The sequence below is a fragment of the Lynx rufus genome, unplaced genomic scaffold (assembly GCF_022079265.1).
Source record: "Lynx rufus isolate CCGP_SWC_20201006 ecotype Redwood Valley unplaced genomic scaffold, mLynRuf1.p SCAF_4, whole genome shotgun sequence".
Classification (NCBI taxonomy): Eukaryota; Metazoa; Chordata; class Mammalia; order Carnivora; family Felidae; genus Lynx; species Lynx rufus.
In genome coordinates, this window is record NW_025814856.1 from 88,094,685 (window position 1) to 88,118,865 (window position 24,181).

General features: G+C 38.1%; 1 protein-coding gene across 1 annotated transcript in view; it reads right to left on the reverse strand.

Moving 5' to 3' along the window:
- The window catches only part of PCLO (piccolo presynaptic cytomatrix protein), a 411,980-nt gene extending 388,734 nt beyond the window's left edge, over positions 1 to 23,246 (reverse strand). The window contains exons 1-2 of the mRNA XM_047096771.1: positions 22,990 to 23,246; positions 15,210 to 16,977 (exon numbers count right to left, since the gene is read on the reverse strand). Coding sequence (XP_046952727.1) covers positions 15,210 to 16,977; positions 22,990 to 23,246 — 2,025 coding nt within the window. The remainder of the gene's footprint in view (positions 1 to 15,209; positions 16,978 to 22,989) is intronic.
- Between the last annotated feature and the right edge of the window lie 935 nt (positions 23,247 to 24,181).

The window sequence follows — 24,181 nt, forward strand, 5'->3', positions numbered from 1 at the left end:
CCGAATCTATATCCCCTAAAAAGATGGTAAGCAACGAATGGTAAGGACTTTCTATCTAGGAGTCTTTCTATCGACCCCCTGGAATCTAACTAACCCTTTAAGCATGATAGATGTCCACCGTTTTTGAGCTGGTTTGAATGAAATAAATTAGCTGAGAACGTCTGTGCTCTTCAAGCTACAGCTTTCCTGTATTTACTCTGCTAATTCCCACTGTTTACACAGTTTGTATGACAGGCTTCGGCCTTCATTTTCTGGTTACATGCCAATCTCCCCAGAACCTGACCAGATACCTCTGCCCATGGACAATCTATTCCCATTTTGATTCAAACTGAAGAAGTCCCTCATAATCACCATACCTACTAACCATACATATTTTCCCTGCCCAGAGGCAATTACTGTCTTGTTTCATTTCTAAAATTAAGCATTTGTCTCTAAGTCTGAGGAAAATTAACCTGAATTAATTGTCATCAGTGCCTCAGACACTCGCTGCCCGTTCCATTTGGTACCCATGCCTGTAATAGAGTTGGTTCTCCTATTTCTACATGATTGGGTCTTCAGTCCAATGTAGCCTTAAACAAGGATCTTAGAACACTTCAGTCCTTATGACTTCTTCCCCATGCCACATAAGTCAGACAATATTCAAGGCCAAGGCTGGTTCACAGAAGAAACCCTCCACCAATATTTCATCAACAAGTTTCCAGGTCCCTTGCCACAACTAACACCTATTCCCTAACATTGCACTATACTCATCCACATCCACCTGATAAATGATGGGAAAAATGAAAGAGACAATACCAGGGAAGCCTACAACTATATCGATGTGTCCAAGAACTCTTATCTTCAATATATAAACATTAAAATGACTGAGTACAACTTTATTAAAAAAAACACATCCTGCTTCAGCTATTTGCAATTCTATAGTTTACATAACAAAAGGAAAAAATAGTCATCTTTTGCTTTCCCCACCCAAAGCTTTACTTACAGAAAGTATACAAATGAATTCAAGGTCTGGAGACACAACTGTTTAATGAGCTACTCTAATTCAATTAGCTCTTTGGAACGGAATAAAAGAAAGGAATAAAGTTGTTCATTCACTCTTCTAATTTAATACGCTGCATAAATGGGATAAGAGACTGGTTAGCCAGGATTTCTGCTCATTCTGAGGTCACTATGTATTCTAGCGTAGTCCTGCATATAATTAATATAGCACACCTCCCTGTTTAATCCAATCCCCTGGGTTCTACTTTGTTGAACCTTTGTTTTTTATCACAGCTGTGAAATATAGTAACACAACTTCATTATCTAAGGACTTTGATGAATAATCATAAATGTATTATTTAAATGTTTTAAGGGGTATCACTTAAGTTTGTGAACTGCATATAGAGTTTCAATTAATGTTGCCACTTTCAAACAAAGTTAGAAAAACTTTTGATTACTAAAATATTATATTCTGATTTTTAAGAGTGTGTCTTCAGTAATAATTTAAAATAATTAACTCAATACATCTAAGCATCAAGGTGAGTTGGCAAATGTTGGTGTTCTAGAATTAAAGAATGCTCTTGCTCAAAACTGTTATTACTGTTATTAATCTATTTAGCTAAAAATTTCTCAAAAAAAAAAATGTCTAGAAGCCCTAATGACTAACATCCAGTCTTCACTGCCCTCCAGACTGCAAATTTTAAACACAAAGTCTACATAAGATTTATAATGCAATTTCTGTTCAACATAGCATGCTACTGGAAATAATGGAACATCAAAAGAATAATACGATGTTGGGAATTTATATGTGTTGATGTGCACACCAATTCACATGAGCTGCAGAATAGATTTTCTTCAATCATGCTTTCATCCTGTCCCTATAAAACAAAACTTGCTGGGTTCCTACTTCTGGAAGCATAACAACTAAACTTTTCTGCAGACCAGGACATCTATATGTACCATTTACTCTGTCACGGCAGTATCCTCTTTCTGTCTTATGTTAGTCATGATGCACAGCCCAATGTGTATTCCTCCTCCACTGACCTGAATATTACCCATCTTTACAGGCCACAGTGGATTTCCTCCTTTACCACTTAATATTCCAAGGTCTACCCTTCTCAGCTCTCACTACTATAGTATGAACCACAGCACTTAGACTCTGATTTAATTTTCTTTTTTAATTTTTCAGTTTAAAATGTTTTTCCAATTATTCCTTCTTCTCTCCTCTCATCACATGGACTCAAATGGAGCAACCACATCTCATGATTTAATTACTCTGAATTTTTTCCTATTTTTCATCAAATTCTCATCAAGTATTTACTGAGTATGTTATTTATATTTTATATTGTACTATTTGTATTGTTTTGAAGGCCATAAAAGACATAATTGCATAACCTACATTATATAATAATGCAATGTATCCTATTATAAAGAGGAAACCAAGCTATCACTTGAAAACATTCTGTTTTCTGCTATTCAAGGACTGCCCAAGCCACAGGACCTCCTCCACAGAGGCAGTTACTCACTGAGAGCAGTTTGGCTGCAGATGGCTCGCTGTAGCTGACATCTTTAGCTGTGCATATTAATGCACAATTTATTTTGGCTAAAAACAGGGCACTAGCATTCCTCAGAACTGTGATGACATGCTTAGCAACTTGGGCAACAGTTTAGTTTAAAATGGTCCATCCAGAAGTGGGAAGGATACTTTCTCTCTGAAAGTGTGCAGATTACAAATTTCTGCTGCATAATTCAGTAACCATTACCAAACCTCATGAAATATACACTAAACATAAAATGTTTTCCTTCTTAAAGCATAATAACGTTCAGCAAACACTAACAATAATATATGCAAATCCTAAAAAAAAAATCAGATCAATAAAAAAAAGCACAGTTTGGGGAACCTGGGTTGGTTAAGCATCAGACTTTGGCTCAGGTCATGATCCCACGGCTTGCGAGTTCAAGCCCCGCATGGGGCTCTCTGCTGTCAGCGCGAAGCTGGCTTTGGATTTTCTGTCTCCCTCTCTCTCTGCCCCTCCCCCACTCGTGCTCACTCTCTGTCTCTCTCTCAAAAATAAACAAACATTAAAAAAAAAGCATAGTTTAATGTTTGCCAGTGCAGTCCAAAACAAGAAAACCACTTTCACCAAGCAAAACTTAAAAAATAATTACACTACACAGACATGAAAATATATTTGTACTCTATTACAGTCATACAGAGAGGAGAATCCCTAATCAGTCAAGTGAACTTACATACACTATGCATTAACATTTCTAAACGGTCTCTCATATGGCAAACTCCAACTTTTAGAACTTTAATGATTAACATACACCTTGAGCTATCACACAGTTTTGAAGCCTGTGATACAATAATTCCAATTAGGCTGTGTCTGCAAACAGCTTGTTGAACTGTCCTCTTATTTCATTTAAAAATGAAGATATAAATTCCATTAGTAAAAAGAACCAAAGGTCGCATAAACATTGTGAACGCATTATACATGCTGAAAGCTATGTATCTTTTTTTTGTTTATTGCTACATATCTTTTTTTTTTAAGTTTATTTATTTTTGACAGAGAGAGAGTGTGCACACTCACAAGCACGTGTGCAAGTGGGGGAGGGGCAGAGAGAAAGAGAGAACTTGGGGCTTGAACTAATGTGAGATCATGACCTGAGCAGAGGTCAAGAGTCAGGCACTTAACTGTGCCACCCAGGCACCCTTCAAAGCTACAGATCTTTAATTCAGTCAGATGCTCACTGGAATTAAGATAATCATTTGTACATTGAGTTGGAAAGGAAAAAAAATACGTTATCAAAAAATATACTAAATGCTTAAAGTATATTAAATTTTTGTAAAAAACAACAAAATTTCATGAGTATTTTAGCCTCTTTTAAGCTTTCTGTGAGTGGGAGCCACTTTTAACTTGTATTTATTCAAATTTTATGTAGTTGTACGTATGCCCATTTTCAAGAATGTCTTTAAGGAAACTCTTATTTTATTTTGTCATATTCTATTGTATTTTTAACATTTATTTAAGTAATCTCTACATCCAAGGTAGGGCTCAAACTCACACCCCTGAGATCAAGAATCACACACTCCTCCAAATGAGCCTGCCAGATACCCCGGAAAATATGATTTTAAAATTACACTTAATAACCTTTATATTATTTTCAATTTTTTGTAGACCCCATCCACATTTTTCATTACCATTTATTTCCTTCTGACCACTTTTTAAATCCTTCTTCTGTGACGTTTCAAAACATAAATTTATACATTAAAATTTTTCCGAACTTTTGTAACTACAGAATTCCCAATCACATATTCACATTATAATGCCTACCACTGACTTATTTTCTTTTGTTGAAGCAGAAATCTGGTCTTACGAGTTGTTCCATGAATTCTGAAAATTCTAACTTTGCTGAACAAATGATACAAATGTCATATCTCCATCAATTGTTTTACAACTGATTTTTAAAATCTGTGTTTTTGATTAAAGAAAAACATAGAAAAAGTGGTTAATTGTTTTATATTCAGGTGAGACTGGATCTTATCTATATAAACTTCATTATATTCTATTCTACAAACAAGTTTCCATCCTCACTTGCTAAATTATCACCCCTCCTTTTAGACTCTGAGTTCAATTCTTGACACTGAGAAAAGTTATCAACTTCATCATCTATATTTTCAAAATCTAACAGAGTGGCTAGCGAAGAGTAGAGCTCACAGTTTTCTTAAAGAACAAAAAGAACTCAGCAGTATAAAGCTCTGGTTTGAGCAACAGTGAGTAGGAAGGTATAAAACCACTGTTCTTGGACCTCAGTTTTGTTTACACTAAATTCCAAAAATAAACTGCCGCCAAGTAATTTTTTTTTTTAACTTTAAGAATATGTAAAATTTACACACATGCACACATTCTTTCTTTAACCTACAAATTTAAGGAGTGGTCTATTTAAAGAGAACATGGTCTCATAAAAAATGATGCTGGGGCGCCTGGGTGGCGCAGTCGGCTAAGCGTCCGACTTCAGCCAGGTCACGATCTCGCGGTCCGTGAGTTCGAGCCCCGCGTCGGGCTCTGGGCTGATGGCTCAGAGCCTGGAGCCTGTTTCCGATTCTGTGTCTCCCTCTCTCTCTGCCCCTCCCCCGTTCATGCTCTGTCTCTCTCTGTCCCAAAAATAAATAAACGTTGAAAAAAAAAATTTAAAAAAAATGATGCTAAATTTGGGGTCAGCAGATCTAAGTTCTTGTATGGGATTCACTACTAAGTAATTTTGTGACCGTATAAGTCACCTCAAGTCCCTAACTTCATTTTATCACTGACAAATGGAATTAACAATGATGACACTATCCCTACTTACCTTTCAGAATTTTTATAAAGATTCACAATAATGATGATAATAAAAAAATGTTTATCTACTAGTTTCAATTTCAAAGCACTTCCACTTATATTGCCAAATGTGATTTTTTACTTCATGAATATTTTTAGATCTAAGAAAACTAAATATTCAGAAAAATAGAATGGCCTGATCAAACCATACATCAAGTAAGCAGCCGAGCTAGGGTTCATATGCACACTTTTCAAGTCTAAAATCCCATACTACTTCCAGTTTTCCAAAGGGCCATCTGATGGTTAATTTATAAAGAAACACTGAAGATTTCAAATGACTTTACAATATGAGTTCTGATTGCTTTACTCTCTTTACTCACCTTTAAAATGTGAATACCACCTTATTAAAAGAGCGTTAAATGACAAAAGTCATATAGAGATCCTAGTGCACAGTCTGAAATGCATAGTGTTCAAACTAAGATCTCTCCTTTCTGTGACCAAAGACCTATCTCCCTTTTTTACTAAAGAAAGAAAAAGGCAAGAAGCACTGTTTATGGGAAAGCTGTTGCTCCTTTATCAAAGGTAACTAGAACAACTTCAAAGTAAATTCAGAGGAATATCAGCAAAAATACGTACGTGTGAGGGGCAAAGCTAGGAGGACATCCCAGATCTTCTGATGCCTTACTGATGCACTTGATGCGGGCACTACTTTAAGGAAAATAATTATAAACTTCTACCAGACTATTTACATCTTTATCTTCAAGGTACTATCTTTGACATATTTGCAAGGAAGAGCTCATTTTAATCTAAGCTAATTAAGATATGGAAGGGGAGCAAGTGTTAGATATGTTTTCTCAAGGGATGTGAACAATGAGCAAGTTAACCCAGCACTTTATTAAGTTTACTGATCCAGTAAATGATTTTGTGTAGGTGTGGGTATCTGCTTTCACAACAGAACCTCTGTCCTTACCAAGTTATATATATCATCATACCAGGGCAATAATATGTAACAACAGCCTTAGTAGATATTATAAAAGCCAAAAGCTGGATACGCAGAAAGTCACCTGAAACATCTAGTCATTTAAGAGCTGAAAATGAAAAAAAACAAAAAAAGGCTTTGATGCTAATGACTAAACTTAATGGGTAGAGCATGAGAAATATTTATTTTATACAGGGAACATCCAAGTCATGAGAAAGACGTTGCAAATTGAAGCATATCAAAAAATGAGAGCTAAATAAATATGGTGTCTGTAGACATATTTAAGTAATATAGAGCTTTAAATGATTAACTCGGTATTTCTATTCATTTAAATTCATTAGAAAACTGTTTTAAAGGAAGATAAATTCTGTTAAAATCAAGATATCCTTTACTTAAATCCTATTAATGATACCATATGGATTGTCAGAGAATAGCAAAAAAAAAAAAAAAAAAAGTCCTTTAACTTCAGAATATAAGAACCTTGTATTTAGCATCAACAGCATCTATTTCCCTTCACTGGATTCACGTAAAAATGCTGTCAGTTACAGGCACCTGGGTGGCTCAGTTGGTGAAGCCTCCAACTCTTGATTTCAGCTCAAGTCATGATCTCACCATCATGATATCAAACCCCATGTCAGGCTCTGTGCTGACCATGGAACCTGCTTAAGATTCTTTCTCTCTCTCCCTCTCTCTCTCTCTCTCTCTCAAAATAAAACAAATGAACAAACAACAACAACAACAACAACAAAATAGCGTCAGTTAAAGCATACACGGCTGTGACTAAGAATGTATTAAAAACTGACCAAATTTCCCATTACAGGCATAAGGTCCTTCAGGTCACCATCGTTACTTAGAACCCAAAATTCCTGGCACTTCATCTAGTAAAATGCTCACGCTGAAGATGTAAAAATCAAGAATCTAAATCCTTTATTCATTCTGACACATCATATAAATTGTTCCACCAATCATTTGATAAATGAGGGTTTTTTTAAGTGTTAATTGTAACGTGAATTTACAAGGTTAAAAAAAAAAAGTACAAAAAAGGTATGACATTAAAGGTAAAACCTTCTCTCTCTACCACCAAGCCTAACTCTCCAGAATCAGTGTTAAGTTTTGCTTTGATTTTTTTCTTGTGGTTGCCATTATAGTATCAAATAAGTTTTGATCTATAAATTTAAAATATTATGAATTTTTACCTTACTACAGAAGCTACAGTTCTTCAAGACAACCTTATATTACCACTACTTTAGGACTGTCTTAAGCAATCTCCAAGAAATTATGTTTAATGAACTATGTATTTTTAACACACAATAAAATAAGGCATAACTTTTTCAGTTTGATTTCTGTATCATGTAATATCATCTCACATTCTACCACCATTTTGTAATCACATTTTCCATCCATTCTTTTTATTTTCCATTTTAATAAAAGAACTTCCTCTACTGATTATGATGTATGTATAGATAGGTACACATGTACATATAGACAGAGAGAGAGGTGATAACTTGCCTGCATTCTTTCATGTGTTAACACATTCTTAAGCGCCCTCACACTCTCTCCCGATATCTTGCCGAGGTACAGAATTCATCTTATCATCCTATCTAGAAACTTAAAGAAAGTGCTCCCTATCTACTGTCTTCTATGCTGATTATGAGGATTGTAGCTGTTTGATTTCTCATCTTTTTTTTGTAGATGATATCATTTTTCTCTGTGGAAGCCTTTCCGGTTTTCTCCTTATCTTTGGAAATCTGATATTTTACCAGGATATACCTATCAGTCATTTTATTAATTTTGCATGGCCAGTGGGTAGGCCTTTACAATCCGAAGACTTCAATCTTTCTTTACCTCAGAGAAATTTCTTCTGGAGCTTATCTCCACCATCTTGATTCTTTCTTTCTGTAACTCCTATTATAGTTCTTTGATACACTCTCCATGATTTTTAATATTTCTCTTAGGGCCCCAGATCCCCCAGAGTTATAAATAACCACCTCCCCAAAATGTCTACAACTCCATTGGCAGGCATCCAGAAATAGCCCCACACCGGAGATAAAATGCCCATTCTCCAGTCTCTATATTACTACAGGAAGTAGTAAAGAGGAAAATCTCAGAGTTCTATACCTTCCTAGGTGCATTCCCCACTCTTTCCTTCCTTAACCATTCCAAAATCCAAGCTTTCGCTACAACTCTATACACAAATTAAACCTTCAGTCACTATTAAAAATAGCAGATTCCCAAGTTATCTATCAGTTTCAAGCCTCTAATCCTTCAATGGGAATGAGGGAACTCTCACCACCCAACCCCTCCCACCCATGGTCCAGGCTATAACCTTCTGCTACTTCATTTCTCTCAATAACATTTATCACCAGCTGTCACGCTATATATTTTATGTATTTATCACTCTTAGTAGAATACACACTGCATGAGGAGAGAATTTCTGTGTACTGTGTTCACTCTTAGATACCCAAAGTCTAGAACGGTGCCTGAAACACAGTAAGGGTTCGGTAAGTAGTTGCCTAATTTTTTAAATTGCTCTACAATCTGGAAAAATCTTAGGCCTTTTCCAGACCATCAAATGGGCCCAATGAAATTTGAGCGTGCTAATTATTTATGGAATATTCTCTTAAACAGTTCTTAAGAACAGTAAGAATTTTTATAAGTTGTTTATATGTCCCGAATGAATGCTCTCCTAGGAGGTCACGTGTTTTCTTTTGTTTTGTTTTTCACTGTTTCACCTGTGTCCTTCATGTGGTATCATTGCTAAAATGTCAAGTTAAGTCTCTTCAAGCCTGTCATTTACAGTGAATGTCTCCATTATTTACTAGGTAATCATCAGAGGTTTTTCTGTGTTCGTGGACAGTTCTGCCTCTCCATTCATCCTCTCCTTTAAAGGAGAGGATATGGGACAACAGAGGGTCAGTGTTCAAGTAAGGACAGCTTTACAGGACAGTAACAGATCAGAGTGGTTGACTCACAGTTGAGTAATGTTTTATTTGTTTTCGCCTTTAAATTATTCCATTGTGCGAGAATGGCATTACTTCTAATTCTCTTCCAAAGTCCCTAGTTTTCTCATGAGGGGCCATTAGGCAGCTCATTCCTTCATTTGGAGAATTCTTTGGCTTTGGCTCAAGGGAAAGAAAAATAAAGACTCTCCATACCGTCTTCCCATTGGAGATTAGAAAAGAGTCCACTAGTCATATTTGTTCCTACTGCAATTCTTTAATTTGTTGTTTGATCACTACCCATAGCCCATCACTGCTTTCTATATTTGTTCATTCCTAGCTTAGAGCTTAGAGAGCTTCCCTGAGGAAGCCACTTGTTTCATGGTTTCCTTGGTTCTTTTTCTGTCATCGTCTTCCCATTTTCTATCTTCTAGAAATTCAACATGCCAACTTATACTGCTGGTGGTCTTTCCTAACTTCTGGAAAGACCTTTTAAAAAGTGAGACCTTTGGAGATAGGAGGCGAACTTACGTGTGCCCAGTCTTCCTTTTTAAGAGGAACTATGTTATCGACTTTACTTAGAACTTGAGGTGAGAAGACCTCTGTGCTAAATCAGCAAGCATCTAAGAGGAGAATATCCCCTTTTCTAAACATTCCTCCAGCTACTCTACCATCAGGAAGCTCTTAACAGGTTTTCTTTCTCCACAGGCTCCAGCCTCCTGACATTTGGCAGAGCTCTACTCCTTCCCACTAGTTCTTAACACATTTTCCACATTTCCGCCCTTGGTTTCTCTCACCAGTAACAGAAGATGCAGCCATCCTATCCACCTCAAAGAGGTGTCCAGTTAAGTCATTTTGCCAACCTAAAGAACTTGCACCATTTTTTGTTTTGTTTTGCTTTAATAAATGGAGGGAATTTATATGCACGTCTAGGTGTGTTTGTTTTGGGGATTTTTTTGTTTTTTGTTTTGCTTTTGTTTGGTTTTTTAGCTCTGGAAATATGGCCATGTTTTTGTTCAATAAAATACCTGGTATCATCCAAGAGACTGATTAACCTATGGTCCATTATGATCAAAAATAAATATGACCAAAAAAAGCACCTTAACTAACATTTGGTTCATTATCAACATACTGAAAAATGACAAGTCATTTCATAGATTACAAAATTTGACAAGAGCCAGGAGAATTTTCAGACACGAGGGACAAGTCTTTAAATTTCTCCCTAAATCTTGTCCCAGGCTATGTATCAAAAGAGATCTAGTATATGAACAATAAAAACAACGAGAAAAAGTGCTTGTGTTGCTATGTAGAAAGCAAATGTTCAGTTTCTGTGTCAGAAAGGAAGCCCAAAGAGAGAGCCTGCATTGTTGAGGTTTATTCCATTAATGGACTGGTAAGAAAAGATAGCTATAAACTCCTCTTGGCATCAAAAGTTTAGGCTTAGAGCCAGTAGATTCTTAACATTTATTTGGAGCAGCACACATTCTGACAGTCACCAGAGTGGATGGTTTAAATACCATCCTCTTCACATAGATATTTGAGCTAAGGTGTGTGTGTGTGTGTGTGTGTGTGTATGTGTGTATGACAGGAGTAGGAGAAAGCTCACAAGTCTAGTTAAGGAAGTCAAATCCCCTTCCCTAAAGCTTGCTGTCAGAGTGATGATACCTCTCCAGTCCTTCCTCCCCAGATCAGTATTCATTTAAGAGCCAGGATGTTCAAAAGCACATATTGTCATAACTCTGATACATTGGTAATGAAAAATATCAGAGAAATCCTCCTAGTCTTTTCAAGAAGTGATACAAGAGAGCAGTATTCTATTTAATCCACAGACTACAAAAGTAATAATACTGAGAGTTACTTGCATACTCAAACTTGAAAACAGTAAATCAATGTAAATTAAAGAATTAAAGAACATCCCGCCTCTGTCCCTGTCCTGCATAGAAAAACTGTCTACTCAGTCTGAATATTTGAGGGCAATGTGACCCAGAGCACTACATCCTCTTCAGAAGATGCAGAAAAGTTCATTTCCTCATGGATCCATAGAACAGCTCAGAAATGGTGATTGTTCCCAAAATTTCATCTATCTTATTATCTCTTGAAATAGAAGCTCCCAGCCTCTCTCCAGAGGTCTAATTTCTCAACTCTGACCCCCTTGATAATTCAGGAGTGAGGAACTGCCCATTTGGTGGACAGGATTAGGAAAGATGCCTTCTTAAAAGAGTTCAGAATTAGTAGCTCAGTCGGTTAAGTGTCCAACTTCAGCTCAGGTTAATGATATCATGGCTCGTGGGTCTGAGCCCCATGTCGAGCTCTGTGCTGACAGCTAGGAGCCTAGAGCCTGCTTCGGATTCTGTGTCTCCCTCTTTCTCTGACTCTCTCTCTCTCTCTCAAAAATAAAAATAAACATTAAAAAAAATTAAGAGTTTAGAATTAGAACTCAGATGACATTTTTACTTATGGGGGAAAAATAAAGTTGAAAGAAATGTCAAGTTAAATCAAATAATCAAATGGCTCTTGATTGCTACCTCAGAACCCAACAACTTATGATATTGTATCGAAGTATTAAAAAAAAAAAGGTGAGAGTACACTTTAAAAGTTAAATCTTATCCACATTGCATTATATGGTAACTCTAAAAGCACTTAATGCATTTAAAAATACTTTATCATACAAATGTTCAGATAATCCTAATAATCCAATGCGTTGGGCAGAGAATAGATTATTATATTCATTTTCAAATGGCATCCTTGCTACAGAAAGTTTAAATGATTTGCCCAAGTTCATCTCAACAATAATGGGAATGTGTTCCTTTAATGAGCTAGTGAGGTAGACCTGCCCTCATAGTCCCAACTCCTTTTATAAGTGTCTATATTCCTGCTATTCTTCACATTTCCAACTCAAATTCTTCTGTTTTCATAAAGATCATTATGATACCCAGACCTCACCCCACCCCCACGACTGATAGTGATGTTTTCTTCCTCTGACCTCATAGCACTTTATCTCTGCTTCTACCATAAGTAAATATATTGGGAATCAGGAGATTCGGTTTGAATTCTGCTTGGTTATTTACTGCCATGAAGATCCTAACAAGTAGCCACAGTAACCACTTGAACACTAGTTTTCTCACTATTAGAAAAGAGAAAACTATAGTACAGATAATATATGCCCATGGAATTTTTTGGAAATTTAAGTTTGATTAAACCAGTAGGAAAGAACTATGTTAAATGTAAAGCCCAACACAAAGTTACTTTTTATATACATATTTTTCTTTTTTATATCCACTTTTATTTCCCCTATTTTATTTCCTGGAAGAAAGACTCCATATCCAGTGAATACTTGATTCCGTCACAGCACTCATTGGTGCTTCACAAGAAGCATTTGATACAAACTTCTAAAATGAATAAATGATCAAATGTATGACTACATTAATCAAGTAAGTTTCGTAAAGCAGCATGTTCATCACCACCTGCTAAACGTTGAAGGCCAAAATCTGACTTCAACTTCTCTCCAATCTCATTGTCTATTTTCCCCCACCACGTCAGCCAACCTAGATTTACCTCTGATTCCTTAAATACACCGTAAATTTTTCTGGCTCTAGGTCTTGGACCAGATCATCATCCCCTTTCATGTCCTTTATCTGTTGGAATAGTATCCATCCTTACAAACCTAGCTCAAATGCCATTTTCTCCATGAAGCTTTCCTTAATCTCACTCACTAGAAATGACGCTTCCTATTCCACAGTATTTGTTCATCTCTCATTGCTCTTATCATGTGACCACGTATTACATTTCCTTGTGCATATATTATCTAACCTAATACTCTGATTCTGTTATGATCAGCCTTATGTTTTAGTTATCTTTATATCCTGCCAAACCTATATTAAAATGTCTTCCATATAACAGGTACTCAAATAATATACGTGGCTTCAAAGTCCAACTGCATGTTTCTGCTTTATAAATTGGCAAATGACATTTTATGAAATGATCATCCATTGCTTTAAGTCATTATTACTGTACATTCCTATCAATGTCATATAGTACGAGCAGAAAGAGATCTTCATTAAAATTTTAAAAGCTACCAACATATAAACAAACTTCTTATAATCCAATTTCTGCTATAATTTGAAAGCAGCATGTTCTTATTAATTGCAATGTTATCATTAAAAATGGCCTATCTGGGGGTGTCTGGGTGGCTCAGTCGGTTGGGTGTCCAACTTTGGTTCAGGTCATGATCTATGAGCCCCGCATTTGGCTTTGTGCTGACAGCTCAGAGCCTGGAGCCTGCTTTGGATTCGGTGTCTCATTCTCTCTGCCCCTCCCCCACTTGTGCTCTGTCTCTCTCTGTCTCTCAAAAATAAATAAATGTAAAAAAAAATTTTTTTAATGGCTTATCTGGAAAGTTGAGGTAGTCAATATGACTTTGGGATAAGAAGAGCAAATGATACTTTAGAAAAAAACCAGAAGTTGGCACATTTTTAATTTACATCATTTTTATCTCTCCTTGGCAGCAAACATCCCAACTAATCTAACAGCTACCAATGATCATCAATGCTGTTATTATTATAACATAGACTTCATTTATAACAAGGGTACACAAGTTTTCTCTCTCGGGGATATTTAAATCACACAATCCTTCATCGCCTGCTGTCAGCTCCTTCCTGGGCTGTTCGCAGACATAATGTACACATAAGCCACTAACAGCTGTCCTCCAGACAAACTAAGTGATTTCTGTACCTTCTCATCGGGTGGGAGCCACCAGATTTCTTTTAAAAATGTATTCTTCTGGCCTCTCTGTTCTCACTTATCTCATTATGTCACCTTCCCTGTATTATTTCTTAACTCCAGAGAATTTCTGAGTGGTTTTTTGTTGTTGCTGTTTTGTGTTTTGTTTGTTTTGTGTTTGTTTGTTGCTGTTTGGGGCTTTTGTCCCTTCTCCTTCAATGTCCCCAAATCTCCACCTATCAAAATCTGATTTTATCCAGGGCCTTTAAGTGCTAGGTTAACATTAACTGAATTCTTGAGAATTATTTTTCTGTCCTCAATCAGAGTAAACAATGATGAACGATCATTTGTCACTACTGGCCCCTTTATGATTTGATAGTCAGGAAGGCATACCCAAAGACTTAAAAATATAAAATATGATCCTTCTGAGAATACACCCATCAATGTTGAACCTGCTCTTATGACTTTTTCATTTTACGAACTGACTTATGCTGTTATTAATGACTCTCAACTAATAAGTGAAACATTACTTCATAAGGTATATCAAAACCACTGGCAGGAAAAGGAGAGGTATAGTTTGGAAAAGTGTACTTAATTTTATATTAAAATTGTATTTATGGGGCTCCTGGGTGGCTCAGTCAGTTAAATGTCTGACTTCAGCTCAGTTCATGATCTCACGGCTTGAGTTCAAGCCCCACATCAGGTTCTATGCTGACAGCTCAGAGCCTGGAGCCTGTTTCAGATTCTGTGTCTCCCTGTCTCTCTGTCCCTCCCCCACTCATGCTCTGTCCCTCTCTCAAAAATAAACATTAAAAAAATGTTTAAAATTGTATTTATAATGGGAAAACATGGTTCACTTTTTTCACAGCACAGAAATGATCCCAGTTAAGAGTACCATAATTTTGGAAGGCAGGAGTATGAATTTAAAAGGTAAAGTAATTATCACTGTATGGTAAGTAATAATAAATAGTGTGGATCTTACAGAGTACAATGAGTATATGCTCAGCATCTTTGATTTCATTTCGACTTTATATGCCAAAGTTATCAGAAATTGTGGCAGCATTTTGGGCTTATTATTGAAGAAAATGGCTTAAAACTTTTTTTTTTCTAAATTTACAATTAGAGAAGAAAAAGAGAAAGGAAGGAAGGAGAGGGAGAAAGAAAGGACAAGGGAAAAATAATGCCATCCTATCATACCAGTGATAAACCAAACACCATTTGTGTAAGCAATGATAATGGTTTAAGAGCATGAACACAATAAATAAACACACTCACCTCGGTTAAATGAGGATTGGGATTAAAACCACACAGGCTACACACAGTGGTTTGACACTCAGTGCATGTGTTAAAATTGGCCTTTTCTGGAACATGCAACAGAAGTTCAGTGGTATTGCAAAGAGGACAGATGGTTTTAGGGAGGCCTTGTCCTGGAGTCTGGGCTGCAGACGGAGCAGTGGATGGCTGCAGAGGTTTCCCAGCTTCTGTTTGGCTTACTGGTTTTGTAGACGGCTGAGCTGAAGGCTTTGCCGGGCCTGGCTGTTGAGGTGGGGGCTTTGCTGGGCTGGGCTGCTGAGAAGGGGGCTTTGTCGGGCCTGGCTGTTGAGGTGGGGGCTTTGCCGGGCCAGGCTGCTGAGAAGACGGCTTTGCCGGGCCAGGCTGCTGAGGAGGGGGCTTTGCCGGGCCAGGCTGCTGAGAAGACGGCTTTGCCGGGCCAGGCTGCTGAGGAGGGGGCTTTGCCGGGCCAGGCTCCTGAGGAGGGGGCTTTGCCGGGCCAGGCTGCTGAGGAGGGGGCTTTGCTGGGCCAGGCTGCTGAGGAGGGGGCTTTGCCGGGCCGGGCTGTTGAGGTGGGGGCTTTGCCGGGCCAGGCTCCTGAGGAGGGGGCTTCGCCAGGCCAGGCTGCTGAGGTGGGGGCTTTGCCGGGCCGGGCTGTTGAGCAGGAGTTTTTCCTGTCCCTGGCTGCTGACCCAGAGACTTTGTTGCCCCAACTTGCTGAGATGGAGTCTTTGCAGGCCCGGGTGGCTGAGCTGGAGACTGTGACCCAGGTTGGTGAGCTGGAGATTTTGGTGCCCCTGGCTGCTGGGCTGGGGGCTTTGCTGGCCCTGGCTGCTGAGATGGAAGTTTGTCTGACCCAGCCTGTTGAGTTTGAGGCTTCGCAGGCCCAACAGGCTGAGCTGGAGACTTTGGCCCAGGCTGCTGAGCAGTAGGCTTTGTTGTCCCTGGTGGCTGGGCTGGGGGCTTTGCTGTCCCCGGCTGTTGCGCTAGGGCCTTCGCTGGCCCTGTTTGCTGAACTAAGGGCTTTGCAAGCCCAGGCTGTGCTGTAGCAAGTTTTTCAGGTCCAGGCTGCTGGGCTGGAGGTTTTCCAGGACCTCCCTGCTGAATAGGTGGTTTGGATGGGCTTTGCACAGAGGGTTTAACTGATTCTCCCCTTAGTGTGTCTGACTGTTTTGTCTGAGGCCTGGTTGCATCTCTTTGAAGGGGCAATTGTGCCTGGTCTGTCTGAGGAGCCTGGGTAAGCCCCTCAATTGGCTTTCCTGTCCCTGAAGGTTGTAATTTAATCTTCTCTGGTTGCTGAGAAGATACTGATCTGGGAGAGCCATCCTGCTGCAGTGGGACCCTCGCAGGTCCTTGCTGCTTAGGAACTGGCTTAGGTGACTGTTGTGGTGGAGGTTTTGTGATTCCTTCGGGTTTTCCTTGTTCTTTCTGAGCCATTTTCTGTTTCTTGGCAGTTTCTTCCTGGGATGAATCAGTGTCTGATATCAAATCAAAAGGATTAAATTTATTTACAACCGAGGAGACAGCACTTAAAGGGTTAACCTCTGAGAGGAAGCCAGGCATCATACTAGACTTGTGCTCTTCCTTCAGATCAGTTCTGGACTTTGATTCTTTCAAGCTAATAGTGGAAGGACTCCTTCCAGGCAACTTCTGCTCTGACCTCAAAGTGTCTGTAGTTCTACTCTTACTGAGACCAGGCGGAGCTGAACGCCCTGGGTCCGGCGGTTTCCCTGATTGTTTTGGAGGATGACTACTATCCAACTCTTGTTTCCTAGAAGAGTGAAACAAAAAGAAGTAAAAATAATGGAAATTATCCCAACTCTAAATAATATGAAAAAGCTATTACTTTCTTACAGTCTCAAAATTACACATGTATAAATATAATTAGAACACATTTTTGCAGTCTCCTGTACGTGACCAGAAAAGGTTTAATCCCTCTGTTACTTTCTTTACATGGGTAGAGATTTTCAACAAGAAGGTAAACAAAAAGAGAAAAAAACAAAAACGATACCTGCTACCGTAAGTCATGAAAACATAAGAAATCTAGCTAGACATTATTTATAATAGTTTACATTTACACTTAATAGAATCCAGACATACTTAAAACCTAATTATATTAAATTGATAAATCAAGGCAATGCCATGTTCTAGTACATTCATGTTCAAAGAATGTTATTCTTCCAAATACTAGCAGCACCAAGAAATAAAACTAATCATTTTAAAATGTGGGAGATTGTGCCAAAAATTTTTTTTGATGTTGTTTGTGTGCCTTACTTGATTACAAGAATTAAATTAGTCACATATGGCACGTGTGACATCTGGGAAATGTTTAGTAAAGGAAGTTATGTCAGGCATTTCCAGGGGCTGAGAAAGTTTGATGGTCTATTCAATTTTACTCTGTTCTGTCTACAAAGAAAATATCCATTAAATATTATCCTTATTAAACTTCATAAAATGAAAAGTCCTACTTTGATTAATTAGAAATTTTTGAGAAATAATTCCCTATTTCTTGTAGAAGAAAAATATTATGTCATTTAATTTTTATTCCAATAGCTAATACTTAATGAGATCTCTATGCAAAATAACAATTGATACTTACAGAATCTCGAGATATAGCCTGGTATGCAACTAGTAATAAGCTGGTTGTGACCCCATTTTTGAAGGTATTGTTACTTTTCTCAGAAGAAAATATATAATAATCTCTTAATGTTTTGTGTAACACTCTTGCCACTCTTAGGCTATTAGTAATATTATTCATTATTAACAGATTTAAGAATGTAACTAATCTGCAAAATTTCTTTTAATTCATAGACAAATATACATGATGGATTTTTTTTTAACAGTTTTGGAAACATGATCACTTTTAAACGACTATGGCTAAATAACTGTAAGTTTTTACTTTTAGCCAAAAATTAAATACATTAATTTTTTTTAAATAAGCCATTCTTCACTGATAAAGTTGCAACTAAAAAGAATAGGAGATATTAGAATTGTTAACAAATAAAATTATAAGTATTGCATTTGATAATGTAGCTTTTTAATTTTGGAAAAGATTTATTTATTTTTAATTAAAAGAAAAAAGAGAAAGTTATTCAGTAGCACTTAAAATATGAGATAGTCACAATAAAGTTCTATAAGTTTTGTTTTGTGAAAATTTACTTGCTAATGGGCCAGATTATAATTTTTTAATTTCAGATCATTTAGTACCTAATATGAATTAAGTTTTTGAAGTTCCCCAAAGGATACAGAAATTTGAGTTAGATCAAGTCATAAGGCATAACAGAAAGAAACACAGAAGCATTCCCTCTAGTTAGCAAAAAGTCCAAAGGAAATAATCTATACAAGCCAAGGTATGCAAGAAGTGATTTTCTGATAAAAGATAAATAAATAGAATTCTTAGTTTTGGCAATTCCCTCCAGGGGAAAAAAAAAAAAAAAAGTTAGGAAATTTGAGATAACTGAAATGAGGAACTAAAATTATTACCCTAATTAATTCCAACAATTCTAAGATAGCTATCTTTTAAAAAGCTACGTATTTCCATTTTGGGAAAATGATTTTGAATGTTTCTTTACAGGCCGCAAAAGCCATAGTAAACGACCTAAGATGGATTATTTCCAGAAATTCCACTGTTTAGATCTTCACATTATTCTAGAAATGATCCACATTCAATTAATGAAATCTACCACTCCCATGAAAGGGCACAATCTTAGGAACTTCGTTAGAGAAGTCCCTGTCTTATGAGTAATTATTAGGCATTTTTTTTGAATTGGTTCCCTTGTGGAGTCCTAGAGACCTACATTTAAACAGAGTACAAAAGAAATCTATTCTTAATTTAACGAAATCCTCTTGAAAATACTATTAAGCTTAATCATTGTTTGTGTTATTTCACAGAATCCAGCCTATGTACAAAACAAATAAAAAATGAACTTTGCAAATACCAAGTAGTTGTGTTATCAACACCAAAATTCAAAGCAAGCTGCTTCCAGCAGAAATTACAATTGTAGGTACTTCCTACAAGTATAAGTTATATAGTCTAACAAAAGCCCTGAGAAAATACTGACACAGATATGAAGATTGCCCTACAACTTAAACTAATTTCAGTTACTAGAATGATGTGAGTTAATGTAAAACATAGAGATGTGGATGTGAGAAATAGAAGGACAATCATTAAAAGAGATATAAGCTTAATCCTGAACAAAAATATAAGGATGTCTTAGCTAACTATGGTCTTTCAGTGAAGTTTTGTTTGGTGTAACAGTTGCTCTGTCAAAAACAAACATGACGAAAATGCAATCTGTGCCTTGTAAACTAGACTGGGACCTCCTAGAGAGGGAATGTGTTTCACTCATCTTTGCATCACTAGAACTGAATCTGTTAACTAGAGAGCATGTTTGATGAGTGAATGAATGAACACATGGATGACAATGAATTGATGAATGTATCAGGTTTTTGTTTTATGCTAGATTAATGCTTCATCAATTCTTTTCAAAGTCTTCTGCAGTCCTTCCAAGGCATAAGTGCAAACATTCTATATGCATTTTAGAACCTGGGCTTGGCTTGCTACTCTAGGAAGAAAAATGTTTGTTGAGTTGTCTACCAGTTGGAGAGATGCAAAGGAATACTAAAGAAAATAACAGATTCAGTCAGAACTCCTATGAAATATTCTGCTAATCAGAAGCACTTTTCAGTAAAGCCCTTCTCAAACCTGTAGTTGTAAATAGAATGAGTTGACCAAGTAATAAAATTGTCTTCCCCTGGGTCTTTAATAAATCAAAAATTCAGGAACATTTTGTTTGTAACCTGTAACTTCTAGCTTGTAACTACCCATGCTTTAAACAACCTCCTCTTTCATTACTACTGTCATCACCAGATTAGAATTTTTCTTTCATCATTTAGCAGAAAAAATATTTCAGCTACAAATGAGGTAAACAGTATTCAAGGATAAGAATATAAAAGCAGTTGGAATGCTAAAAAAAACTTTTTAATGGAACACATCAGGCAATGACACTTGACAGTGCTGAGTCACATAAAATTTTTGATATTAGAAATACAAGCAACTTCAGGAGTATCTATTCATTTTTATACTGTAGAGGATACTAGGGCTTAAAGTGGCTAATAGATTATCCAAGGCTATAAAACTAGCTAGTCACAGGGGCACCTGGGTGGCTCAGTGGGTTGAGCCTCTGACTCTTGATTTCCACTCAGATCACGATCCCAGTGTCCTGGGATTGAACCCTGTATCGGGCTCCATGCTGAATGTGGAGCTGCTTAAGATTCTCTGTCTCTGTCTTTCTGTCTCTCTCCATCTCTGTTTCTCTCTCTCCTTGTGCCCCTCCCCCGCTCACAAGCTCTCAAAAAAAAAGAGAAAAAAAAACAGTTAGTCACAGATATCTAGTATCCGGACTCCTGGTGGGGGTGGGGAGGGGAGTGGGAGTTCCACTGACTTCTCCACATGTAAAAAAAAATGTAGATACATCAGAATAACTCCTAACAGTGCATAATTCAATACACAACTTGTCTGAAGCCATCACTGCCAGTGCCATCCAATGCTGAGATTGATATTATTACTCTTTACAGAGTTCCTTCAAATTAAAATTCAAACAAAAATATCCCTGTCAACTTTTAACCAATCCTCACAATGATTCTACAAGATAGGTAAAACAAGTGTCACTTGCCTTGTTTGAAGCAAGGAAACTGAGGCACAATGGCTGAAACACATATACAATTTGCCTTGAGTCAGTGAAAATGAATAGGATAAGAACTTAGGGTTTTGGACTCTCAACCCTTATTTAAAAACAAAACAAAATACTTCCATGTCTAACTGACACACCTAACCCCTTCAAACCTTAAAAAATTGGATACGCTTTTTTATATATACTTAGAGTGCTTCTAAAAATCTGAATCTAAACCAAGTGTTTCTTTGGTTATCCCATGCGGGGATAATAAATTTCCAAAAATTATGCATCTTTTATAAACATCACTCAGTAAAATATAAGGTTTCAAAAATCAGCATATTGTTTATCTGTTTAGATGAAGCTGTCACCAATAAGTTTTGAGACCACAAATTACCTACTAATAATTCTACTCTAACAAAATTATCAATGGAGAATCTGATATAAGTACTGTATAAAACCAGTTTCATAGGCTGAAATAGTATTTTTCAGCCACCCTCTGAACCAAAGAAAAGTTAGGAATGCAGAAATGAAAGCTCAAACTTTTTCTTGGTCTATGTAACCAGGATGCTAAACCTGTTGCATGTACATATTAGGAAAAACTATAGAAGAGCTGACATACATTTCTAAAAAGCTAATAGAAGTACTGTACCTCATTATTATTCCATAAAAATATAATATATGAGCATTCAAAATTTTCCCAAGTTTTCATCAGTAGAGAAAAATGGTGCATATCATAAGCTGTTAATACTTAAGATAATGGATAGAAAAGGCTTTATACCAAAGAAACAACCCCATATATTACCAGTTAGAAAAACACATCTAATATAAAGGGTCAGGTTTTTACTAGTAGTCGTGGCTTCATTTCAACAACACAGGATTTTTAGCTGATATATTGTAGAAATTTAAGATTTTATGTTAAAAATATTGCAACTATCCATGACACTTATCCTACGTTAAAAGTTATTTGATAAAATTATATGCATATACGTATATGACAGTTTCTAAGTTAAAATATTTTTATGAAATAGAGGATAAGAATCTACACCTACAATATCCAGATCTTTCAATATCTCAAATGAAAATTGTAGGTCTCCCTTCAGTTAGCATAAAGCAGGAATGGTTTCAGGACAACGGACAGAGAACTGTTCGCTAAGGGAGGGTGTAAAGTTAAAGGGTTTGTTTACAATAATAAAGGCAGGGCAGGCACAATGATTATACCCTCTTAGGGCTCTAATTAGAAAACAACTAATTTATTAGATGAAGCAAAATGGAGAGCTAGAGAAGGAAATTAATACGGTAATATTACAGAATAGCTCTTAATTGCCGGTACAAGTTGTCATTTATTTGGTTTGACTTGAAAACTATGTACTGGAAACTAATTTTAAGGTAACACAAATTCACATGTTCTAAACTGTAAGATACTTTTGCATATAAAAGAGCAATAGTTTAAAAAATAGCATATGCTAATTCAGAAATACATGTACAGCACCTGCTCCGCTGCGACCGAACCACCTGTCTAATGCCATAATATATTTTAGGGTCCCTCATTGAATATAAAAGGTGTATTCATTCTATACCTTCTACCTAAACAGCTCCTGTTCTCCTCTGGGGGTGGGGTGGGAAGGAAGGACAAATCACCTCCCAGGGAATTAAAGGTATTGTTACAGAAATATTTCAGACATCATTCACAGAGAAAAAGACGCCGAAATGACTGGGGAGGTTTAAACAGAGACAGGTAAACACCCAGTTCTATCCATTTCCCAACACGTCCGTTTTGTATTAATGGAAGACTTCCAGATTAGTAAAACACTGGAGGGCGTCTCTCCACGCCATCCTAGGGGGGAAAGGTTCCAAAAGGCCAAAAATCACAATCTAAAATCACAGTTCCAGGAATGCAACCCTTGACTATCCCACTAGAAACTCTACAATGCATCATTTTTACTCTGCCCAGAGAAGGCTTATGATCTCTTTCTCGTCACCCCATTAGGGAAAATAAAATGAACGGAAACCACATATATGTACCGCCGTGCTGGCACATACGGGTTGGCACATATGTGCACGGGAAGCTGTACATATATGCCTGGACATATACATCATGCTGTGCGTGCCTGTGCATGGAAGACGGCTCCGCAGCGGCCGGGGGAACGCTTCCCTTGGGCAGCCCCTGCGCCCTTGACATGACAGCGGCGATCTGTCTCCTCTCCTCTTCGCTCAGCTGGCTCAGATCCGCCTCCATGCCGGCCGGGATCACGGTGTGCAAGGAGCTCCCCGCCCCGCCAGCCCCTCCTCCGGCTGCCGCCGCCGCCGCCGCCGCCGCCAGCCCTTCCGGGAGCCCTTCCCCTTCCAAGCTCGCCTCGTTGCCCATGGCTCAGAGGGACTCGGGGCCGCTGCGCTCCCTCCTTGCGCTGCGTCCCCGTCGGGAAGCCCGCGGCCCGACGAGCAACCGGAGCCGGGGTCCGCCGTGGGGCGTGCAGGCGGCCGAGTCCCAGGGCTCGGGACCCGGCACCGCTGCCCGGAACGCCAGGCGGGTGTTAGTCCCGCTCGCAGGTGACGCCTGCAGCTGGTGCCTCCTCCATGTTGGACAACTCCCCGAAGCCGCCTCAGCGCCCCGAGTCGGGAGAAGCAGGTCTGAGCAGTGCCAGCCGGGCGCCGTCCGCCCCTCCCACCGGGCCCCGCCTCCTCGCCCGCGCCCTCGCAGTGCGCATGCCTGTCTCGGAACAGGTGATGGCCGCACCCGCGCCCATCCCGTTCTGCGTCGCTCTGTATCCTTCCACACTCTCAGCACCGATTTAAAGGAGCCCGGGGAGAGCGCAGCTGAAAACCGGGACAACAGCCGGCGTTTCTTTCAGGCATATTTCAGGATGCCTCAACCTGAGTTTTAGCGGATTACAGTCAAGGGGTGGGGAGGGGCTAGAGGGGAGGTGTCAGTTTCCTTCTTTGATTCATGGGATCTGTAGTTTCAAAAAAAAAATTTTTTTTTTTGTTTTTTTTAAGGGAGCGTTTTTAAAGATTTTAGTAATGGATTCAGGTAACGAGATAAACAGGAGAAATCTCTGATGCCTTTGGGACAAATTCCCCCAAAGGAGCCGAAACTGGACCTTTTCACTTAGGACTTTTCCAGAATAATTACATTAAAACCTTAGGTACAGCAACCGCAAGGAGGTAAAGTTTTTGAATGCTTATCATTGTATCGTTCCCTAAAGGGACTACACAAAAGTAAGGGGTTACGGGAAATTATGGAGGAGATACTGTAGTAAGATTCAGATTGTAGAGTATTAAAATGTTCAAATGGTGTGAAAT